Source organism: Staurois parvus, unplaced genomic scaffold (assembly GCF_062004578.1).
Source record: "Staurois parvus isolate SC_StPar_1 unplaced genomic scaffold, SC_StPar_1.0 ptg000715l, whole genome shotgun sequence".
Taxonomy (NCBI): Eukaryota; Metazoa; Chordata; class Amphibia; order Anura; family Ranidae; genus Staurois; species Staurois parvus.
The window spans coordinates 5,162,755-5,186,652 of NW_028318511.1; the positions used below are offsets into that span (position 1 = coordinate 5,162,755).

Below are 23,898 nucleotides of genomic sequence, written 5' to 3' on the forward strand. Positions count from 1 at the left end.
TTCCAAAGGTAAAACTTATATTTTTAAAAATAACAAACATGTAATACTTACCTGCTCTGAGCAATAGTTTTGCACCGAGGAGCCCCAATCCTTCTCAGGTCCCCTTCCGAAACGCCTAGTCGCTGGGGGCAGTTCTGTGTCCTCACTTCCGAGCCAGCTCTGTCTGTCTATTGACACACAGAGCTGGCTTGGCCCCACCCCCTGCTCCCTCCTCACTGACTGTGATTGACAGCAGTGGGAGCCAGTGGCTCACGATGCTTTCTCTGAGCCAATGAGGAGGGAGAGAGCTGCTGCTCTCGTGCACATAGTTTGATTGAGATCAGGCTCAGATAAGTACTGGGGGCCTGGAGGAGAGATGCATGCAGACATTTTTTTACCTTAATGCATAGAATGCATAGAAGGAAAAAAAAAAAAACTTCTGCCTTCACAAATGCTTGAATGCATGTCTAATCCTAAAACAAAGAAAATATATTATATTGCAGCGTGCCAGTCATTAAATTATGTGACTGAATTAGTTTTCTTTTTTTAGGCTCCCTCTTTTCACTTCTATGGAAGAAGCGATGGCTTTCACATAGTATGCACTTCAAACGTGTCTGTATTTATTCATCTACTGTCCATTCACAGAAGCCTTTGTATTTTGGGAATGGATACACATAATACAAAGTGATTGGGCAGCAAGAGGGGAGAGACAGGCATAGCAGATGCATATGTGTTTGCAACTGCAAGAGCTGAAACCAGAAGGTCCAGCATTGGAGCGTCAGGAGTATAGCAATGGCTACGCTCCCAGCACACAGTAAAAATTTAATTTGCAAATTAAAGAGATAAGTCCATGAGCTGGCATAAACCTTGTTCCATTTAACCCATAGTAATACAGCAAATTTTAGAAAATTACTTAGAGTTCAGCGTTAATGTAGAGATTTGACATCTGACAGGTTCCAAGGCCTAAGCAACCTATCAAGAAATGCATGCATTTACTTATGCAAATAGTCAAAAAGATACTGTTGGTAGACCATCCAAAACACACTGCTCTGAGATGTACACATCCTCCCTACCAAGCTGAAACTGGACTTCAGGTGCTTGCCCTTATGCTTGTCCTCACTCCTTTCCTATCTAAAAATCAATAGGCTGCACTCTGGATATGTCACTATAATGAAAATGTATTGCAGCAACTTGCTAGCAGTCTTATTGTCCACCACGGATGCATCTACAGACAATGATATGACAGCTGGAAAGTTGTTACAAGAAATATTAATTGAAGTAACATATCTGGAGTACATCAAAAAGTTACTCTTTGCATGTTAACTTGGAGAAGAGTAATGCCTAAGGAATAAACCTGAACGTCTTCACTGAGAACATGTGCTGTCAGATGTCAGGTTATGCTGCCTATATATACCTTTTTTCCCCCCACAAGTTCACTGCCAAATAGGACAATGAACAAACCAACTTCTTGATATATTTATTACTTGTAGCATCTACTTAAGTTCTTAATTCTTATTATGAGAAATTCAGAAACGTTAGTTGTTGTCATAGTGAAATGATACACCAAGAATACATCAGTGTCAAGTATTCCAATATCCCGGCACACTAAAAATCTATTAACACCCCAATATTCTGCAGACACCTATATTTACAATTCCCCCACATATCAAGCAAAATCTGAAAAGGATAAGGTTTTATCAGAAAGGAGATCAACTTCAAACATAGTTCATCACTTTAAACAAAGATAAAAGTAAAAAACTTGCCTTAGACAGCACATAGTAGCAGTTTCCGTGATATGTATAGGCTTTCCCATCAAATGTGGTAATATGGGACCCTCCTTCAATAGAGCATACTCCAGGACAGGCATGATCTGTACAGTTCCATCTTCCCAATTCACAGCGGCTGTAATAGAGAAAAATATGTACTGTGTTCAAGATTAATTGGATTCTATATCAATCAGGGTTTCAGGACAACAAATACACCGGAGAATTAATATATCTATAGGTTACTATTGAGAACCAGAAGTACTCTACCACCAACTACCTTCTAACCAGGGGTGGACTGACAACTCATGGGGCCCCCGGGCACTAGGGGATCATGGGGCCCCTGTGTCCTTGCCCAAACTCAAAAAAGCCTATGAAAAAGGTACCAGGGGCATCTCATGGGGCCCCCTACTGACCCCGGGCCCTCGGGCAGGGCCCGATTTTCCAAATGGTCAGTCCGCCCCTGCTTCTAACCACTCCAACAGGTCTGAACTAGATTGGGAAATAATTTGTGCTGTCAGTTTGTGACCATTTTGGTATGCTAGGCTAGAAACGTATTGAGCCCCCCATACCATTATACAGCTATCAAATACAATAATATATTACCAAATGTAATCACACCATCAATACTGTTAATATCTTTAAAGTGTTTGGAAGCCTAAATGTATTTTATAGTATGGTTGTCGTCATTATTTACTGTTATCAATTTTTTAGGCAATTTTGAACAAAGTTTCTAACTTGAAGGCTAAGCTACTGCCCTCCCCCCCCCCCCCCCCAATTAGTAGAGGAGATGTTAGTCTGCTGTGTGAGCTGTTTCTGTTTGCCGATAAGCTTTCAATCTGATAGACCTGTTCGGCAGTCCAATGGCCAACTGATGGAGCGCATGTGGCAACAGAAAGTGCTGGTACTTGCAAGGCCTCCAGGTAGGAAACTTTGCAACAGATTTACAAACAAAAAATGTGCTTTAAAAAGTGTATACAGTAAGGCATGATGCCAAACATACTGAAAAACAGATTTAGGGTTTGCATGCACTTTAGGTCCATTAGGGCTAATATAGTATCTCTTTAATTGAGTAAAGCTGACCATACATGGCTGGAGTGCTTAAGGGAATATTTCTCCCTCAATGCAGGTTAGTGTGTGGGAATCAAGCGATTTCTCTCAATCAGCCTGTGGGGCTGAACAAGAGAACTCTAAATGTGTATGGCTAGCCTAAGAGTTCTCTTATCCTTTAGTAAAGCAGCCTTATTGTTCTTACCATTCATCACAGTCTTTCTGTATTGTCTCTCCTGGAGGGTACAGAGTTCCTCTGTGTTTGCAGTGACATTCATTAACAGCAACACATCCTCTATCCGTGTAGTCATCCTGCACAGTGCCTGAATATAATAATATAAAGATAGAAATCCAGAATTTTTGTACTTATAGCTTAACTATTTTTGATGTGACCTACCTGTAGACTTAAGTAGGAAAATAATAACATTCGAGCATATTGAATTGAAAGTGGACAGCTCCTTTAAATTATCCCAAATGGGTTTTCCAATGGTATTTGTAAAATGTATAGCCACTATTTTTCTTATTTATACCTTGTTTGCGTTCAGTAATGAAAGGGTCAGTCCACCAACAGTGATATCTAGTGCTGTGCCTGGCTGCAGATCTTCTCTTCTCAGCTCCTGCTGCTGTCAATCAAATTCAGCAAGGAGGGAGTGGGGACGGGGGTGTCTCTATAGATGCACACAGCCCAGCTCAGAAACATGCCAACATGAGTGCTTGCTATGAGGGGATCCCAGCACACACAGAAGTGCCAGCAGGGAAACCCCAGAAAAGGAAGTAAACAGCTGCTCTCTGCAATACTATTGCATAGAACAGGTAAGTATAAACCTCTTGTTTGTTGTAATAAAAAGGTTTCTGCTTTTACTTTGAAGCACTTAATGGCTTCTTCTATGTTTAAGTGACTTATCTGGTTAGATTTGGCATTACTGAGTCCTTTGGTCTGCACACCTGAAGCAGCCATTATGATAGGTTTCCACTCTCCCTGCTATATTTTTCAATAGTTGTATATTACAAAAATGCAATAGTAGGAGCAAGAACACCTCCAAAGAAGGATGAACCACCCAAAAATTTAAGATGGACAGGAAAAGAGCCAGGAACTATGGTTGGAAAATCACAACATCAGAATCCTCATGAGATATTAAAATAGCATTGGGTGACCTAGCCTGACATACTCCATATGTAACCGAAAAATTAGTTTAGACTGGCTCTTTAAGATATTCCTGCCTCTCATTGGAATACATTTTACTTGGTAGCACAAGGATTGGGGTATCCCGGAAAACATTGTTTAGCCATGTATAGCCACTCTATGCTGGATATGTATTTTAATAGCATAACTACCTTAATTGGTATATCAGCCCCATGTGACTCACCTTCAGGACAAAAGCAGCCATCCATATTGTGTTCCTCACATAGACTGTGTATCTCTAGGCGGGAACAGGAGTTCTTACAGGGGGAGCCACTCTCTTGATAAATCATATTGGCAGGACATTGCTTAGCTGTAAAGCGTAAAAAACAAGGTGTTACTACAGTTATTTTTTGTTAACATACTGTACGTGTAATCTTAATTTAAGAAATGCAAAGATCAATGTACTGTATCCCAAAGTAACTAACTGATTTTAATTTTAGCCCAATGAAGTTTAATCTTTGGTTGGTTTACTACAGTTCATTGTACTTTACTGGTGATAGCACCATGTTATCAAAGTGAACCTTGCCCATGCAAACCCTTTAAACCTAGTGCTTGTAGTATGTAATATTCATCTTACTGTAATATGGTTCTGGGCTACACTCTGTACAGTGTTGTGAACGGTTTAACAGGATGGTACTCGACTGTTCATAGTGACTGAAATGGATGACACCATGGATTGGCAAAATAGAAGAAGAAGAGTCATCAGCTCTCACTTGTAGATCTAAGATTAACATGGTTTTATTCATGCCACGTTACATAGGTTAAATACAGCCAATGTTCAAGGGCCTCACAGGGTCCCATCCCCAAGGTAACACAGTGTTGTCAGTCACTCCCATATGGAAGAAAAATATTATATATATATATATATATATATATATATATATATATATATTGCATGTTGAAATGCGTGATTATTACAAATATATGAAAAATATTTTTAAAAATACATTTCACATAAACTATATGTCTTTAAAAACACAAATCTAAATTTTTGGAATGCATTTACAAATATATGTAAAAATATATGTTAAAATTACTTTTTTATATGTTGAAAAAAATCTGAAGAATATATTTAAAAAAACTATTTTTAAAATATATATGTTTTAAATATATTCTTCAGATTTGTTAACAAATGAAAAAATAATTCTAACATATATTTTTACATATATTTGTAAATGCATTCCAAAAAATGTAGATTACAATTTTTAAAGACACAGTATATTTTAAATGTATTTTTACAAATATTTTTCATATATTTTGTAATAAAAACACATTTCAACATGCAGTCTATATATATATATATATATATATATATATATATATATATATATATACTGAAATATATTTTGAAATATATTGAATATGGCCAAAATTGTAGTATTTCAAATATATGGCAATATATTTGGGAAAAATATTCAACTGTAAAGGAAAGGGGGAACATGGGGCCTGGGGAAACACAAAGGAAAATAGACTAGCTAAACATTGGTCTTCTTTTTCTAAGTGCTCATAAAAGTGTCCAACACAAATGCCATTTTAGTTAACATTCCTCTGAACTTAGAAGATCTGTCATTTGTAACTTGCATGCACACTCAGGACAGGGGCATGGGGTATGTTAGTAGCATGAGGTAGACAGCTGACATGGAACTAGCAGAAAGACCTAATTTTTAGAAAGACAATTAAAAAGCATTGGTATGGCCGTATAGTAGACATAAAGATATTTTTAAAATGCACATTTATTGCTTCACATATCTGCATTGCGCTCTCCTGGCTTTAGGAGTCCAAAGCTGTCAGAATGCAATACAAATGAATGTGAAAAAAAAAGTCAGGAGAGTCCGGTCAAAAGACATGTAACCAGCACTCCACCAATCAAAGAGCTCTCATTTGATTTGGGTATCTAATGCGCCAAGAAGTGCATGTACCATTTTTTGTAACACATTGGGGTGCATTTATTAAAGGCAAATAGACTCTGAAGTTTGCAAAAGCAGTCGCACCCATTTTCCCCAGAGCTTGGAAAATGTGTTAACGCTTAACCTTGTAAAGTGTGCCCAACATGTGCAAGGTAAATAAAAACACTGCATTCTTGCTTACACAGGATTGGATGATGGAAATCATCAGAACTTTACCGCATTTATTAAGCCCTTGAGAAAATGAGTGCAACTGCACTTGCAAACTGCATAGTCTATTTGCCTTTAGTAAATCCAAGCCAGTGCAAAAAAAAACAGTAAAAGTCAACAGTCGCTCCAAAATAATCTACTTCACAAAGTACAACATATTCCATAAGGTTTCTCTTTATCCTCCTTGATTTATACACTTGACAGTTAAAACAAACACTGTGAAACAGTTCATTGAGAGAAGATGAAGCTAAACTAAACCTTTTGATTTAAGTCTTTCCCCAAACAGTTACATTCAAAGATTCAAAGTATGCCCCGAATGATAACTGTCACAGTTGCTTGTGCTCAACTGAACTGTCTAGCCATCAAATGGCTGGTGTCAAAATTAGCCTCCCTAGCGGTGTGATTATGTCCAGATTTCTGTGCTCAAAGCGGTACATTTTTTTGCATAGAAATATGTATTTTTTTTATTGTTGGCCTGTAATTGTTAGGAATAACTCACTGAAATCTGTCCGAACAAGAGTCTAGTAAACATCCCGGGTATGATAAAACTTGAAACACGAAATCATAAATTATAATTTAATAAATAATCATAAAAATAATAATATAATAATAAATTTAATTCAATAATATAATCAAACCAAAAACACTGAAATTTGAAATATAGCGCCAAGTTCGCACATCACTGAGCAAAGTCGTAAAATCGTTTTCAGTGTCTGATGACGAATTTCCCCACGAATCATTATCACTCAATTCTGCAAGTAGTTCTGATTTACTATCGCTGTTCTCTAGCTGGTCTAAAACCGATTTTGACCTAAAGGGATGCTTTTTGGACGCCATGGACATTTCTCAGTTTCCAGGCAGAAAGAACTGTAAAAATGCAGGCAGGGCACAGGACAAAGCACTAGGGACAAAATGTATGTGAAATGCTTTGACACAGTAATGATTTACTATGTGATTTTAGTGATTTTAGTGAATGTCACTTTTTGTAATTTTCAAATTTCCCGCCGTTCCGTCCCCCGCAGGCCCGACCTTCGCAGGGGACGGAACCCAGATAACAGATGCCGGCATCCGCCGGATTACATTGCCGGGGACACTGCAGGGGGGACATCGCGGGAGCGCAGAACAAGGTAAGTGATCGAGGGATCGTGGAGCAGCGCCGCATGGTAAGCCCGAGTGTAGCTCGGGGTTACCGCTTGTGGTACTGAAACTTTACCCCGAGCTACACTCGGGAATACCGCCAAGGAGGTTAGTCACATGTGCAGCAACATGGAAACTGCAGATCAAACAGAGGCGAAGATGGCAGCTTCCTTGGCCAAAAAAAGATAGGAGGGTCTGACTGTTAAATGGACTGTTTGCAAGAGTTCACTGACGTTCAGCAGGGTATTTTGTACCTAATGGAGTGAGCTATGTTGCATGGTCTGAGTAGGATAACTAAATAACAGGACCAATATAAATATTTTATAGATAAGCCTGCAGAATTATAATAGTGTAAACAAAATGTATTACGATTCTTTTTTAATCCCACCTGTGACTGGCTCTATGCCACTAGTGATATCCAAGTCATTCCAAAATATTTAAGAACAATACAGCATAATATGTGCTTTTATAGCAATCTGATAGAGCTCAGTGAACAATACATGAACTGATTATTTCCAGACAGACTTGCCAAATTCTTTTTGGCCAGATAAATCATTATGCAGGCATCTCATACTATGTCTCTATTGCTTTTAGCCCCATAAAGCAGTATGACCTAATGTGCCTTTTGTTACCTTATGCTCCATTTCCAGAGAAAGTGTATTCTGCTGCTTTGTCTGCCTGAAGCAGACCTTTTAATACTGCATTTCCCATGCAGGATACTAAAGCCAGCCATAGATGGATCGAATCTCAGCCTGTTCAGCAGGGACCAGCCGAGATTCGATCCATCTATGGCAGGCTGGTTGTACTGAAGTCGATCTATTGGCTGGTTATAGCTGCAGTATATAGCCACCAACAATGATCATTGTGTTCTGCCAGCAGTGAAGGCTCCCTGCCAGCAGAACACATTAGAGCTGCGGGAGGAATCCCCCATCAACACAGTAAATCGAGTAATTTTCTTTTCTTCCTCCCGTGTTAGAAGGAAAGAAAATTGTAAAATCTATGGCTTGCTTAAGCCTTGTTCATGCCAAATGCTACATCTTTATTTGTAGACTAAAGTTGGTCGAACACCACTAGAATTTAGCTCAGAAATGGTTTTTGTTCAGAATTTTGTTTGAATTTCTTGTGGTTAGTGGGGTCAAAGTGATTATCTTTTTCAGTTGCAGTGATGAGAAAATTCAAAGCAGAAGGATGGCATTCTTTTTTTCACCAAACAAAATTCTAACAGTGAGTGTGGTTTTTGTTTGGGAAAAGCATACATGAAACCTGTTTAATATGTCTGGGATTCTATTTGGATAGAATATCTGGACTATATTTTAAGGGTTTTCAAACAAAATTAGTTGGCTCAATGATGGCAGATGAAATGCTCTGACAAAAAAATGTTTCACAATTTCCATGCCAACTTTTGAATGAAATTCAATATGCTTAAAGCTTAAAAAGTAAAGGCTCCCTCCTCCACTGTCACATTTGGCACCTTTTGGGGGGGAATCGGTACCTGGATTTGACAGGTACCAGCTCCTCTCTCCGCCCCCCCTTCTCTGCAGCCCTCTGGGACAATTCACAGGTCCCAGAGGACTGCGGCTCATTCAAAACGTTCAGCATGCTTTGCACATGCACAGTAGGAGACCGGCTGTGAAGATGGCAATGCCAGAACCCAACAGATGATTGAAGAATCGGCCTGGGGTGAGGACACTGATGGATCCCTGGACAGGTAAGTAGCCTAATATTAAAAGTCAGCAGCTACAGTATTTGTAGCTGCTGACTTTGAATCTTTTTTGGTGGGGGAGCCGAGGGGCCGGGACTCCGCTTTAACATGTAGTATATGCTTGATATGAAGCAGAAGAGTGATACAAATTCTTCATTGGAAGAGAAGATAGTAAGGTGACAGACTTATTTTTTGCCAACCTTAGAAAGTACTTGAAGACAAGAATTTGATCTTGCTATGTAAAAAAGATATCAAACTTATCCCTTCCTGGTTCTGCACTCTAGTCGTTTTTACAATATGGAAAGCATACTTACGACAGAAGCTCCCAGTCCTCCAATTTCCTGGGTGACCTCCAGCATGTGAACACTGCCTGGAAAATTCACTAATAGTGCTACACAGGCAGAAGGAATCCTGGGATTGGCTACAGGAGCACATGTCCATCATACAGGCAATAATGTAAGCATCCACATTGAGGAGATCTTTGCAGCCAGAAAACGCTGCATTTTCCAGATGTTCTTCACACACTGAGCGCTGTAGGGGAAAAAGAACAATGTTAAAATCATAAGATAGATATCTGAATTACGTATATCCAGTAGAGACATGATTATAAATGTTGTCACAATTATGTCAAGCACATACAGTATAGAGCTAAGGCTTTAAAAACATTGGCATGGTTTTGGGTAAATATAGGTGCAGTTGGGTAAATCAAATTAGGAATTTTGGGAAAACAGATGGAGACTAAAGCTGACCATACACTGGCTTAACAAAAGACATCTAACAGGTTCCTCCATCCAGGCTAAACAGAGAGGATGAACCAGGGGCGGACTGACCATTTGGAAACTCGGGAACTGCCCGAGGCCCCGGGGTCAGTAGGGGGCCCCATGAGATGCCCCTGGTACCTTTTTCATAGGCTTTTTTGAGTTTGGGCAAGGACACAGGGGCCCCATAATTCCCTATTGCCCGGGGGCCCCATGAGTTGTCAGTCCGCCCCTGGGATGAACTAATTTTCCCTGTGGGTTATTGTATCCTGACAGCTAGCATCCACAGCTGTCAAAATACCTGAGTAGCGAATTCATCTCTTTGGATGTATTCTCACTGTTCATGTGACAATTTTCCTCCCAAGTTCGAACAATCAACTTCTGTCAAGCCACATGCTTCCGCCAAGGGCACCCATGGCTTGATTTTCAGCTGATTCAGCGAACATCTGATAAAATTAAAGCCATGGCAGCTTTAAATCCAAGGCAATTTTAAAAGAATCCTAAACCGATAGAATAATGGGGGGGGGTGTAGTTGCTTATTACAGATCCAGCCTCAGCTATTTAGTTTGCATTGCTACACATTGGTTGTGCTTTACTGCACTTTCTCACAATTCAACTGACAATGCTCTGTCTAAGTGAATCCTATCTTATCTCAACTGCTATTAGCAGGAAGGCTGTAAGGATGACCATACATTATACAATTTTCCTTTACATTTGCCAAAACCATATAATATGAGGTCAAACCTAAGCACACAGTTGAAGCTAAATCCAAAAGAAACTGTATAATGTATGGCCAGCCTAAGGGGCTTAAGCTGGCCATAGATAGTTCAAAATGCAGATAGTTCAGCAGGGAGTAGCTGAATGTTAATCCATCTATGCCCATTCCCACTCAACAGAAGTTGATCCAATGACTGTTGGAAATGTTTAACTCAATCAGCGACTGCAGTACTGATCAGTGTATTCTGCATATGCGTTTTTGCCGCATTTTTAATGCGTTTTGTGTTTTTTTTTTCCTTGTTACTAGGCATATTTAAAACGCAGCAAAAATGCACTACAAGCTTTTCTGCAGTTTTTCCATTGAAGTTTATAGAACCAAAAACACAACTTTTTGCATTTAAAAAAGTCCATGTCCCTTTCCGAAAATGCCCGGGGTGAAAACACAGAGATGTGAACCTGTCCCATAGGAAATCATGTTAAATGGAAAGTAGTGCGTTTCTGCAAAACGCAAAAAGCTGCAGAAAACACTTATGTGTGCATCTAGGGTAAGTGTCCATGCACACATAGCTGTTTACAGGTGTATTCGGAGAGGAGCATTGCCAGAAAAGTTCCCACCAAAGGCATGTTCTTGAGAGGAGTTTAAGAGCAGAAAATGCAGTACAATGCATTTATGCTCAAATGCTATAAAGCGTCTAAACGGGCATGAATGCATCTGCAATACGCAGCTTTTAGCATGTTTTTTTAAGCCACATTTTACTCTCAGCAGTTCTGGCGTTCAGAGAAGTCTTTTCCAGATGCCCCGTGTGCATAAAGCCAAAGTGTTTTTCCTTTTCATAATTGGCTTTATATTCACTTTCAATGTGCCTTTGCTTGAAAATGTGACTACTCCAGTAGAGTTCATTCCCTAGCACAGCCTCTTCCCTCTGTACATATTTTATAGCCCTGTCATTTTCTATGGAAGTGTTTATTACTGTTTGTGTCAGCCCAGCTCTTCCATTTGCCTTCTTACATAACTTACTTTGGCCCTGCTTCACGCCAGTATGACTTGTCATGCGACTTGAGAGTTCAAGTCCCACCCTATTACCGGGAATGGAACCATTAAAATCGGAGCGACTCAAGTCGCAGCGACTTTGAAAAAGGTTCCTGCACTATTTTTTGTGGTTTCATTGGAACGTGCATTGACATCTGATAAATGAAGTCGCACAACATGTCAGCAAGCCACAATGAAGTCTCACTGAATAGTCAGCTTTGAAGTTGCCCGAAGTAGCACAATTTCAAAGCTGCATTGGTATGAATGAGGGCTTAATGTAGATGGAGGATTGAGCAAGGGAAAATACCACAGAGTGTCACTTGAGTAAAAACAAATGCAGGCCATACATGGGTCAAATTCCGAAATAATTTTCTTTAGAATTTTCGTTTAAATTTCGCACCATTAGTGGGCCGCAGCTTTTTGAGCATTGAATTTGAGTGATCAGGCATGTTGGAATTTTTTTTAAAAACAAACAAATTTGTAATCAATGATGGGAGAATTGTGCAAGGAATATAATCGAAAATGAAATTAGTATGAGCTGTGACATGGAAAGAAAAAAGATTCCTAGCCACAAAAATTATTTTCTGTAGCAACATGAGGTGAAATTAAAGACTCGCCTGGTAGAATTTCGAAATCAATGGTGGTATAATCAGATTACTTTACCATCAAATTTCTTTCCACTGTAAGCACACTGCTTTGTATGGCTCTGCTATGCAAAGCAATACAAAGCAGTGTGCTGGAGCTGACAGGGGAGAGAACTGTATTATTTACATGCAGTTCTCTCCCCCATCGGTAATAGCGATCGCTAGATGCCAGCAAGTAATCACCAGCCGGGACCCGGTGATTGACAGCCAAGGCCGCGAATAGCGGTGCAGGTAGGGCTCGCCCATGCCCCCTACCCAGAAATGCAAACTCACATATATATAATGTGATTTTGCGCACCCCTGCCACCATGTAGCAGTACTTCTGCTATAGGGCAGTGGTAAAGCGGTTAATGTATAGTTCCCTGTTTGCAGTCAGATTTGAGAAATTCTCACTATATTTTTGTCATGTGCTCCCAATCACATGGCATGCCTAAAAAAATTATTAGAACAAATATGCCTTACCTTTCCAGTTATTTCTTTAGAGCAGGTCTGTAAACTAATTGAAACTGAGGACACACTGAGGGCAGGCTGAGATAAAGTGCATCAACATATATACACTACCCAAGCCTTGAGATTTTTAACCCTTTGTTAGCACAGACTGTGTTGAAATGTAATTGACAACTGATAGTGAAGATCTGTCAGCACAGTACAGACAGGGTTAATTATGGAATAAATAAAACCGCAGCCCCCTCTTTAAAGCGGAACTTCACCTTAAAAGGGAAGTTCTCCTGATCCTCCTCCATCCCCTTTCTTCATCTCCATTTTTGGAGATTTTTTTGGGGGGGAGCGGGTACCTTGTTTTGTCAGGTACCTGCTCCCACTTCCACAAAAGTTCTCCCCCCTCCTCCCCTGCCTGTAACCTCCTGGGACATGTCACAGGTCCCTGGAGGCTGCAAAACCATTTTCAGAGTGCAGCACGGCTCTCGCACTTGCAGTGAGGTCAGCATAGTGGTCCTGGGGACCCAAAGACCAGCAAAGAACCAGCCCGGGTGAGGAGACTGCTGGATCCCTCGACAGGTAAGTGTCTCTTTGTTAAAAGTCAACAGCTAAGTATTTGTTTAATTTTTTTAAAAATGACTGAAGATTCTCTTTAGCACACATTGAGGAGAAAGTTAGGTCCTCTTTCTGTATACATGCTGGGCCACGTAGTCCTATTTCTGTATATAAGCAAGCCTTGTCCATTCCTGTCCCCATTGGTCTGGGAAAAAGGTGCCCCGCTTCGAAATGCGTAACCATGCCCCTGCACACATGACGTCACTTCCATAGCCACATGTGTTCCATTGCTGGCCGATTTTCAGTCCTCCTGTGCTCTCCAAGGCTTTCATTGAAATTTACAGGATCCTAGCTGCTGTGGAACCCAGCTTTGCCTTCCTATTTGCAGAGGAAGCTGAGAGACTGATGAACCTATGTGAGCCTGACTCATCCATGTTACCACAAGGCACTTATATATCTATATTATCTATATCTGTGAGCTGCCAATAACATAGCATGTCTTCCTTTGCTGTACTGCTACACTTAGTATGCTACCCCGGTGGTGTTCTCTTACATTAAAGTCCAGATGCTGGAATTCCATTAAGGAAGCACATCCTGTCATGAGAAGATTCACCCCCAGAGGCTGGCATATGTGTGTTTACATGCCAGTTATCACCATGGGTACCATGTAAATTATCAATTGTCTTCTTAAATAAATGTTTTTAATGACCACTACACTCAGATGCTCTCTATGCTGTCCATATGTGTTGCTTTAGAGCAGTGGTCTCCAACCTTTATAAACAAAGTGCCAGTTTACTGCCCTTCAGACTTTAGGAGGGCCAGACTGTAGCCAGTAGGAGTAGAAGATGTCCTGGTGTTAGTGGAAGTAAACAATGGTATCTATAGTATTAAGGAGAGGTATAGTGCCCCATCTCTGGGGTCCTTGTGAGGAATAGTGCCCCATTGTTGGTGTCAGTAGGAGAAATAGTGTCCCATCACTGGTGTCAGTGGAAGGAGTGGTGCCCCATTGTTTGTATCAGTTGGAGGAAAAGGGTCCCATCATTGGTGTCAGTGGAAGGAATAGTGCCCCATCACTGGTGTCAGTGGAAGGAATACTACCCCATTGTTGGTGTCAGTGGGAGGAATAGTTTCTCATCATTCGTGTCAGTGGAAGGAATAGTGTCCCATTGTTGGTGTCAGTGGAAGGAATAGTGTCTCATCATTGGTGTCAGTGGAAGGAATAGTACCCCATCGTTGGTGTCAGTGGAAGGAATATTGCCCAGCTGAAGGCAAGCAAAGGGCCACAGTTTAGAGATCACTGCTCTAGAGGATCTTCAGTTTCTCAAGAGGTGCTGCACTAAAGTGTCTTGAAACTACGCCAGAGCCACTTCAAAATCTTCCACAGCCACTCTCCTTGGGACATAGATCTTTTTGCATGCCTGTGTAATAATCGCCACTCCTATGATTTTTAGGCACATAAAGAGCAAGTGAAAAGGTAAGCAGCAATTTGTAAACATTTTTCCAAGTTATCCTATGTGAATGGGAACATGTAACAAATATGAAGTAGGTGTTTTCCCAATTTAGCTGCAAAATTAGAAATACAGTTTAATAACTACTTAAGTGAATAACACTGCAGTCACTTCCTAACATAAAATATACTTTTTCATATCAAAAATTAAATACTCACATATTGGAAACAATGCTCTGTGCTTGGAATAAGGATCTCATCCACATCGGTGCACTCATCATTTGGGTCCTGAATATTCTGCAGGTTTCCAAACTGGGCAGGGCTGAGAATGATATCTGAGGAACAAAAAAAGAAGCAATAATAGTATTCAATGTAAAACCGCTACTACTATGAGTGATGCTATCACACAGACAGGTAAACAGCAAACACTCTAGAAACTCTAAAGGGCAATGTAAGAATCAGAAATAGTAATTGCATTAATACATTAGTGCAGAATTACCTCTGAGTGATAGGTGTAGGTGCATATTTGCTTGTATTCTCTCCCAGTTACTCAGTGTCAGGCTGTAAGGCTTCCATGGAGTGGCATGGCTGACAACTGGAATTCTGTCTGGGATGCATTTGTGTGACCAATACATTGTAAATAGAATTTTAATTAAAAGCTTAAATAATGTTAATAATAGTGTACCTGGCATATCAGACACCCACAATTGGTCATTTTTTTAATGTATTTTGTCAGTGGATAGAATGCCCCTTACTTTGGTGGTCAGCCCTTTACATTGGTGGCCAGAAAAAAGAATGCACCTGACATTGGTGGTCAGTGCGGGTTAGAATTCCGCTTATATAGGTGGTCAGAGAAAGAATTAGGGATCAGTGGGAAGAATGTTTCTTTTATTTTTGTCACTGAGAAGCATGCTCCTTACATTGATAGCCAGTGGGAAGAATACTCCATTGGAGAACAGTAGAAGGAGTGCCCCTTACATTGGTGTTCAGTGAAATTAATGCCCCTTATCCCTTACCCTGACCCCTGGTAAGTGAAAAAAATTCAACCTTGACAAACAGCTAAAAAAGCTAGGGTCATTGGTTCGAATCCCAACCATGGCACTACCTGCATGGAGTTTGCATGTTCTCCCTGTGCCTGTGTGGGTTTCTTCCGGGTACTCCAGTTTCTTCCCACCCTCCAAAGACATGCTGGTAGGTTAACTGGCTCCGGTCTAAATTGGCCCTAGTATGTATATGTATAAGTGTGAGTTAGGGTCCTTAGATTGTATGCTCCTTGAGGGTTAAGGGCTGATGTGAATGTACAATATATATGTAAAGCACTGTGTACATTTACTTTGCTATATACAGTAAGTACCTGTAATAAAAATAAATAAATAAATGGTCTCATGCTAGCCCTGGAACTATGCAGGCACCAGTAGTCAAGAGGTCAATCTGCTGTTGCTTACTGCTCAAGGAAGCCCTAGCAACCTCTGGAGAAAGCCTATGGTTCCAGAGATCCCTGATTGGAAAAGACTGATCTAAGTTGTAATAATGAATGGTAACGATATCTATGTAGTTATTTCCATGGCATTCATAATGGTTTTAAAAGATCTCCCTTGTCTACTTTAACTGCATATACCAATGCTATAGCATGTATCATCTTCTGCTGTCTTCTCATATTTGCCCAAGAGTGGTACAATAAATAGAAGTATTGTAATGAAATGGTAATTCAATCTTACTTACCCCCAGAGAGGAATTCATCATAGATGGGCACACCATTGTAATCTCCACACAGGCCGCAGGTATGATTGTTATATTTTGGGTCGAGCTCCAGCTAAGAAAGAGAAATTACGCAAGCATAATTACATTTAACAATGCACTACAACCCTTACAGAATGTTTCATATGTCATAAAACTATCATTACTCTCAAATGGTGCCAAAGAAAGGAAAGTTGGCATATCAAACAGAAGCTGATATAAAGAGAACCTAACAAGAATAGGTTTATGGGAGAAAAGGAATATTTAGATTTTTAAAACCAACTATTATTAATATTTTTGTTAATAGCAGGTTTCTTATGAAGCATTTATATTTAGGTGATCCCTGATTGCCTACGCTGCAGCAGTTCTCATAATTCTATTGATACAGGTTGCTTTTAAGTTATTACCCTCATCATGGATCATTATCATATTTACTAAGTATACCTGAACATTTTACATTTGCAGACGTGCCCTGGTATTTGGATAAATGTATTAAAAGGACAATGTATAACAGATAAATTGATTATATTTAGGAATACCCAGATGTTATTAGCCAGGACATAATGCCAGGATCTGCTAAACAGATTTCAATATTAAGTTGTTATATTAACTAGAAAACTAAAAATATAAGCTTCTGTCGGATTATAATTTTAGAACTATAAATCTCTCTCACCATTACAGCATCTTCTTTATTCCACATGACTGTCAATCCAATTTTTGTGTAGACTTTAAAGTATGCATCATTTTTGTGAATGAGGATGCCAGACATATAGAAAGGAGTCCTGGCACTGCAAAATAATAAAAAAAAGTAGCATAAGCAACCATTTTATTTAAATTTAAAAAAAAACAAACAAAAAAAAACAGCACACTGAGATCAACGTGTTTACCCACTGGAGGAAAAACTGTAAATTAATCAGCTATTTTAATAACATTTGTTTTAGGCTGACTTTTTGGAAAGTTTACAGTATGAGGGTGAGCATAGCACTGCATTCATCTTCTTCATGTCACTGGATGTGCTATATAAGCATCAACATTCTTCATTCACATTAATTTTGATATTCACAGTAATTTTATCTTGAAAGGGGGTTATTGGGTTCTTACCTGAAGGTGAAGGGATTTGAATACACATATATAATTGAATTTATCCACTCACTCAGGTGATCCTAATGAAGCCTCCACAGCAGGCTGTTTCATGGAGGCCAGTGGAGAGGATACCGGGATATGTGAGATGCCTGATCACATTCATTGTCACAGCGGCCAGAATTTCAATACTGAGATCCTGGAAATCCCCTATGATCACCTTAGAACTCCTAAAAGCCAAACTGACATGGATTATGATCAACGAACATATGTCGGCTATTCTTCATGACACGCTGGTCTACTTCAAAAAAATATTTAAAAATTATTGAAAAATAAAAGAATTCAATTACAGTACTGGAATGAAAGTACCATTTGTGGAACAAGAATTTTAATGGAATTCCTGTGAATATCATAATTAATTTGAATGCAGGATGCTTAATACTGTTATGGGTCTAACATTGCCACACTGAATGTCCTGATATATGATTGCTTGTGTATTGTGGAACAAAATTTACCAAGATATGTGTGGTGTCCCTAGAATAGAATATTCACTCCTTTTGTGAGACCCATGTCTACCAATAAAATAAGGTCATACTTATAATTGACAATATTGTTGTCCCTGATATAACACACAAAACCTTAACAGTAGGGATAGCTGATGCGAAGAACAACTCGGGCAGATCACATGTTAACAATCACTGAAATAGATAATGTATCTATCTGAGTAATAAAACCTTTTTTTTTAAATATTGTTGTTATAAAATTAAAAGAGGGCAACATAAAACTAGTGCAATATTTGACAGAACAATTCGGGCAGATCACATGTTAACAATCACTGAAATAGATAATGTATCTATCTGAGTAATAAAACCTTTTTTTTTTTTTAATATTGTTTATTATAAAATTAAAAGAGGGCAACATAAAACTAGTGCAATATTTGACACAGTTTCTAATAAGCTAACACATCAATATTTGGCTTTATGGAGGTAGTGGAAATTCTCAATGAATTCTCAATGTGTTCATCAAATATTTTGGTTCTAATTTTGCCCTTCTTGTGCTTCATCCTTGAAAATAGTTGCTCACAAATATAGGTGATTGTGAAGAGTGAGATATTTTTCTTTGGGACGATAAAAGTTATTCAAGTCCAGTAAAGAAACACTGTCAAATTTTTCTTCAGCTGCATGTGTTCGCTAGGTGTAAATGCATTTTTAAAAAAAAAAAATCCCTCAAAAATCAACATTTGTAAGTAAGTTTACGATTTTATGTAGGGCCACATTCATAGCCATCTTGGGCCACATGTGGCCCGTGGGCTGCAGTTTGGTCACCCCTGGTTTAGATGATTAATATAGAGCTCTAAATTATATTAAAATTTGCAGAACAAAGTATGTACTGCTTTTAAACATTTACCATCATAATACTTATAATATATTTTATTAAAAAAACACAATATGGGATTTCAGAGTGACCCTGGGAAACAATAATCAGGACGATGGAGGAAAGAAATTAGTCATATCACACAACATCTCAGGTTGCCTCAGATAACAATAAGATTAAAACTGATTACACACAGTTCAGCCAATAATTAATGCAGTTCCATTTAAACTACCCTTTCAGAAAACTGGAGATCATGAAATGTAATCATCCAAAATTTTTAGGAATGCAGATCAAGAGCTCTGATTAGACAACAAAAACAAATTTATTAAGGGTTATAAAAATTTAGATAAAACTCTGTTGTACCTGTGATTGTTTTGTAAATTGGCAAATGTGTGAAATCAAGAAACATAATCTAAGGACTCAATTAATCCTTGAAAATACAATATGGGATATATTTAGACAGACCTACTAATAAATGTCCTTATTACAAAGCCATTTTATTTTTATAAAAAAACATGCTACACTTATCCGCTCTGTGCAATGGTATTGCACAGAGCGGCCCCAAACCTCCTCTTCTGGGGTCCCCAACTGGTGCTATCCATGCCTCTTCTTTGTCTGTCCCCATAGCAACCCACTTGCTGTGGGGTCAGATGTGTGGCCTTGCTCCCAAGCAGGGCTATGTGTGCCCTTGGCCTGGCCCCTAACCCCACTCTTTCCTCACAGGATATGATTGACAGCAGCAGGAGCCTTTGAGGAGAAAGGGGTTCTGCTGCTCTCGACACAGTGTTGGATTGAGATCGGGCTCAGGTGAGTATTTCAGGGGGGGCTGGGGGGAGAAACCGAACATGAAAATTTTTTTTACACAAATTCAGAGAATGTATTAAGGTAAAAAACCTCTGGCCTGTACAGCCACTTTAAGCACTAAAGTGTGCTACTCAGCTGGACACCTGCATAGCATAACTTTTATTGTCGTTTCCAGTCTTTTTATATTTTAAAATGTCTACAAATCTCCAAATTACTACAGTGCTGACAGTATACGTTAAAAAAGGTCAGGAAAGATTGTTGAACAAAACACTTTTCTAGGTTATACTCAGGACCTTAAATCAACTTGTCACGTCTCAAGGTGTGGTGAAGGTATTTCAACATAAAGAATAAAATCTGAGTCATGGTTTTACTGGTTATTGTAAAAAAAACTGAAGTAGAGTTTGTAATAACAATGTGCTTTTTAAAGAAACATTTTTGACAGGCTACTCATACACCTATTTAGAGCACATGTCTATCTACAGTATCTTTCAATTGCCTACAGTATCTCCTAAAGGTCTAATTTTTGCATATGCCTATATGCATCTGAGCTGCCTGGGTGGAGAAAACACAGCTGCTGGGGGGGGAAAAAAACCCTCTTAGAAAATTGTCACCACTACAAATGTCACTATTGGAAGATTTCTGTTCAAGTCCTCTTGTAGCCACAATTCAAAATGCTGGTTTTCCCCCGTTTTAGTCCTGTTGGCAATAGTCACTAGGACCAATAGGGAGTTAATTTCACCAGTGGGGACAAACCCTGGAATAAAAACATAAAAGAGGTTCTAAACCTTCCCTATTCTATCCAGAAATGAAAAAAAAAGATTTTGGCTTATGCTGGACCACTGGCACTATGGCACTAGACTCTGCTTTACAAGATGTCTGCCAATGTCCTAAAGGAACCGTGCTAATGTACAAACTGCTCAGTACTTTTTATCTAAGAAGCTAGTTCCCTGGCTGTCACACTAAGTCACTGTCTTCAGTACTTTCGGATCAGAAGATTTAACCTTACAGTGACTTTAAACACTGCATACTTTTTTTGGATCAGTGACTGAGTAACAATCGAAACCAGAGACTTATAGACAATTAGCATTTACAGAAGTAGGCCAGCAAAGGCAGCTTACATTTTTACAGTACGTATCCCTTTAAACCACTAGGGTTCCTGAAGATATACAGATTTTTTAAGGTTGAACTTGAACTGGTTTCATGTATATAATTGTATAAAATGGTGTGGACAAGTTGGAAGTCAAAATTGTACAGTTTGGGAATGAAAATGTGCATCTCAGGGAACATGATAAATATATTTTACAAAGCAAAAATTGCATAAAATAACCAGAAAACAAAATCATATTAACATAAAATTTACAGTTTTGTTATAGTGACTTACATGGCTCCATCTACAACTGCTAAGTTTGTTTTCAGTTGAATGATGACATCTTTGATGGTGATAGTGATCTTGTCTATGAGCGGGTGCTCACTGTCAGTTGACCGGTGGATATGGACGGAGAACTCCTGGTAAGAGTCCCGGCAATCGGAAGCCAAGTTGTAGCTGCAGCCACCAGGAAACTGGTAATAGTCCCCATCAAATGTCTTAAAATGATTGTTCCCCCATGTACTGCAGACGTCGTGACCATGATTACGTCTCCGACCTAAGAACAAATTCAGTCATTAGTTAAAATTATTTATTTGTTTCACAGTATGCATCAAATAATACCTGTTCCAAGACATAAATTTAAACCACCTACAGAAACACTGTTAAGATTGACACATCTATACTCCTTTAAATACATTTAAACATAAGACCTAAAGGCAAATAAGGGCCGATTTACTAAAGTGTGATGTGAGTGAAATGAATCTGAGTTCATCTTAAACTTCAAAGAGAAGTGTTGTTTTTTAATTCCTAGCAAGCAATTTGATTTTTGTGTTCACTTTACTGCGCTTCAATTCTGTTGAGACTTAATAAATCAGGCTCATATTACCATATTTTTAAATTCAAATTGTAACCAAAAAGTTCTGTAAGATTTAAGTATAAGGAAGGCTAGCTAAAATGGTGAGCCCATAATTTTCCATCCATTCACTTTAGTGACATTTTACTCTGAGATGTTATAGTCTGCTAAAACCCATAAGATAAGCATATACGTAGGCCGATTGTCAAGCCATAAGGACAAAATTAGCCCTAAGACATTTTAAGAGGTATAGGCAACAACAATATATGGCCTTCAGACATTTTTGCGGCTGCAAATACATGAAATGGTTTATCAGTATTCAATTATTTAATTCCCCATTCTCTATTGTCTAGGCTGTAGTGAGCCTGCTCTACATTCCATTGCCTATGGAAAGCCTGTTTAATATTCAATAAATTGAGAATTTGCTTATTGTATTGAAATAAAATAAAATAGATGTTTAAATAGCTTAAAATTCCTAAGCATGGCTAAATATAGCCTTTGGTACAATGGAGCCAATGCATTGATATCAGAGGAAATAAAAGCTGTAGGCTATAGGAAACACATTTACCTGGTATCACATCAATTGTATTTGAAAGAGCCACAACCATCCACAGCACCCCCAGGCTAGCAGGATGGTATCCCATTGTATGCCCCAGGGTAAATGAATGGTGAGAAGTATGGGAGGCATTCAAAACTTGCTTTTTATAGGATTATGTAGTATATGTATGACATCACATCAAGAGGGAGGAAAATGTTTAATCTTTACAAACAAGCATTCCTTTTTTATTTCTCTTTTTTTCATTTATCATATTAAGATATTTGGGAGGGATCTAATGATGGTATTCATTTCCTTAATCAGGTCATTGCTGGACATTGTTTATTCTTTAAATTCAGACTAGTGAGTGAGTTTACCCAAGACAGTATGAACTGTGTAAGTAAACTAAGGTGTGATAATTAGCCAGGCTAACATGTTACTTTATTTACATACAGCTGACAGATAATACCACAAATTATGGCAGACAGAATGCTACATTCATTATTTAATGTGGATTTGGGATGCTTCCAAAAACGTTTTGTACCTTCTACACCTACTATAACACAATAGGAATCCAAAAGCTAATGCAATATAATAATATTAATAATAGTATCATAATAATTATTAATGATAATAATAATTTGAAGTAACTCATAGCAATTAGTAAAATACAGCTCCAAAATATACTGTAGGTATAATAAGGATTACAGAACTACCTAAATACTCATCAATGGGAACGCATCTATGGCTATAGCACAGCATGAGACTGCTATGGTGCTGAGTATTGTGGTCTACATGATTTATGAATAATGATTATGAAAAATACAAATGTAATTTGGATAAAGAAATATATATATATATATATATATATAGATATATATATATAGATATATATATCTCTATATATACAGTGAGGAACAGAAGTATTTGAACACCCTGCGATTTTGCAAGTTCTCCCACTTAGAAATCATGGAGGGGTCTGAAATTCACATTGTAGGTGCATTCCCAATCTGAGAGACATAATTAAAAAAAAATTCAGGAAATCACATTGTATGATTTTTAAAGATTTATTTGTCTTGCACTGCTGAACATAAGTATTTTAACACCTAAGAAACAGCAAGAATTCTAGCTCTCAGAGACCTGTTACTGTGCCTTTAAAAAGTCCACCTCTACTCCACTCATTAATCTAACTTAGTAGCACCTGTCTGAGCTCTTTAAAGACACCTGTCCACCCCACAGTCAGTCAGACGCCAACTACTACCATGTGCAAGACCAAAGAGCTGTCAAAAGACACCAGAGACAAAATTGTGAACCTCCACAAGGCTGGAAATGGCTACGGGGCAATTGCCAAGCAGCTTGGTGAAAATAGATCAACTGTTGGAGCAATTATTAGAAAATGGAAGAGGCTAAAGACGACTGTCAGTCTCCCTCGGACTGGGGCTCCATGCAAGATCTCACCTCGTGGGGTATCACTGATGGTAAGAAAGGTGAGGAATCAGCCCAGAATTACAAGGGAGGAGCTGGTCAATGACATGAAGAGAGCTGAGGCCACAGTTTCAAAGGTCACTGTCGGTAGAACACTACGCCGTTATGGCTTCAAATCATGCATTGCACGGGAGGTTCCCCTGCTCAAGTCATCACATTTCCAGGCCTGTGTGAAGTTTGCCAATGACCATCTGGATGATCCAGAGGAGGCATGGGAGAAAGTCATGTGGTCAGATGAGACCAAAGTAGAAATTTTTGGTGTAAACTTCACTCGTCGTGTTTGGAGGAAAAAGAAGGATGAGTTGCATCCCAAGAACACCATCCCTACTGTGAAGCATGGGGGTGGTAACATCATGCTTTGGGGGTGCTTTTCTGCAAAGGGGACAGGACGACTGCACTGTATTAAGGAAAGGATGAATGGGGCCA

The 23,898-nt window shown here is 38.9% G+C and overlaps 1 protein-coding gene across 1 annotated transcript in view; it reads right to left on the bottom strand.

Moving 5' to 3' along the window:
* The window catches only part of LOC149445624 (uncharacterized), a 114,638-nt gene extending 92,542 nt beyond the window's left edge, over nt 1-22,096 (bottom strand). Inside the window, exons 1-9 of the mRNA XM_089653507.1 lie at nt 22,021-22,096; nt 20,894-21,155; nt 16,928-17,042; nt 16,240-16,330; nt 14,737-14,852; nt 9,243-9,459; nt 4,160-4,285; nt 2,998-3,115; nt 1,743-1,881 (exon numbers count right to left, since the gene is read on the bottom strand). Of these exons, the coding sequence (XP_089509633.1) occupies nt 1,743-1,881; nt 2,998-3,115; nt 4,160-4,285; nt 9,243-9,459; nt 14,737-14,852; nt 16,240-16,330; nt 16,928-17,042; nt 20,894-21,155; nt 22,021-22,096 (1,260 nt within the window). The remainder of the gene's footprint in view (nt 1-1,742; nt 1,882-2,997; nt 3,116-4,159; nt 4,286-9,242; nt 9,460-14,736; nt 14,853-16,239; nt 16,331-16,927; nt 17,043-20,893; nt 21,156-22,020) is intronic.
* Between the last annotated feature and the right edge of the window lie 1,802 nt (nt 22,097-23,898).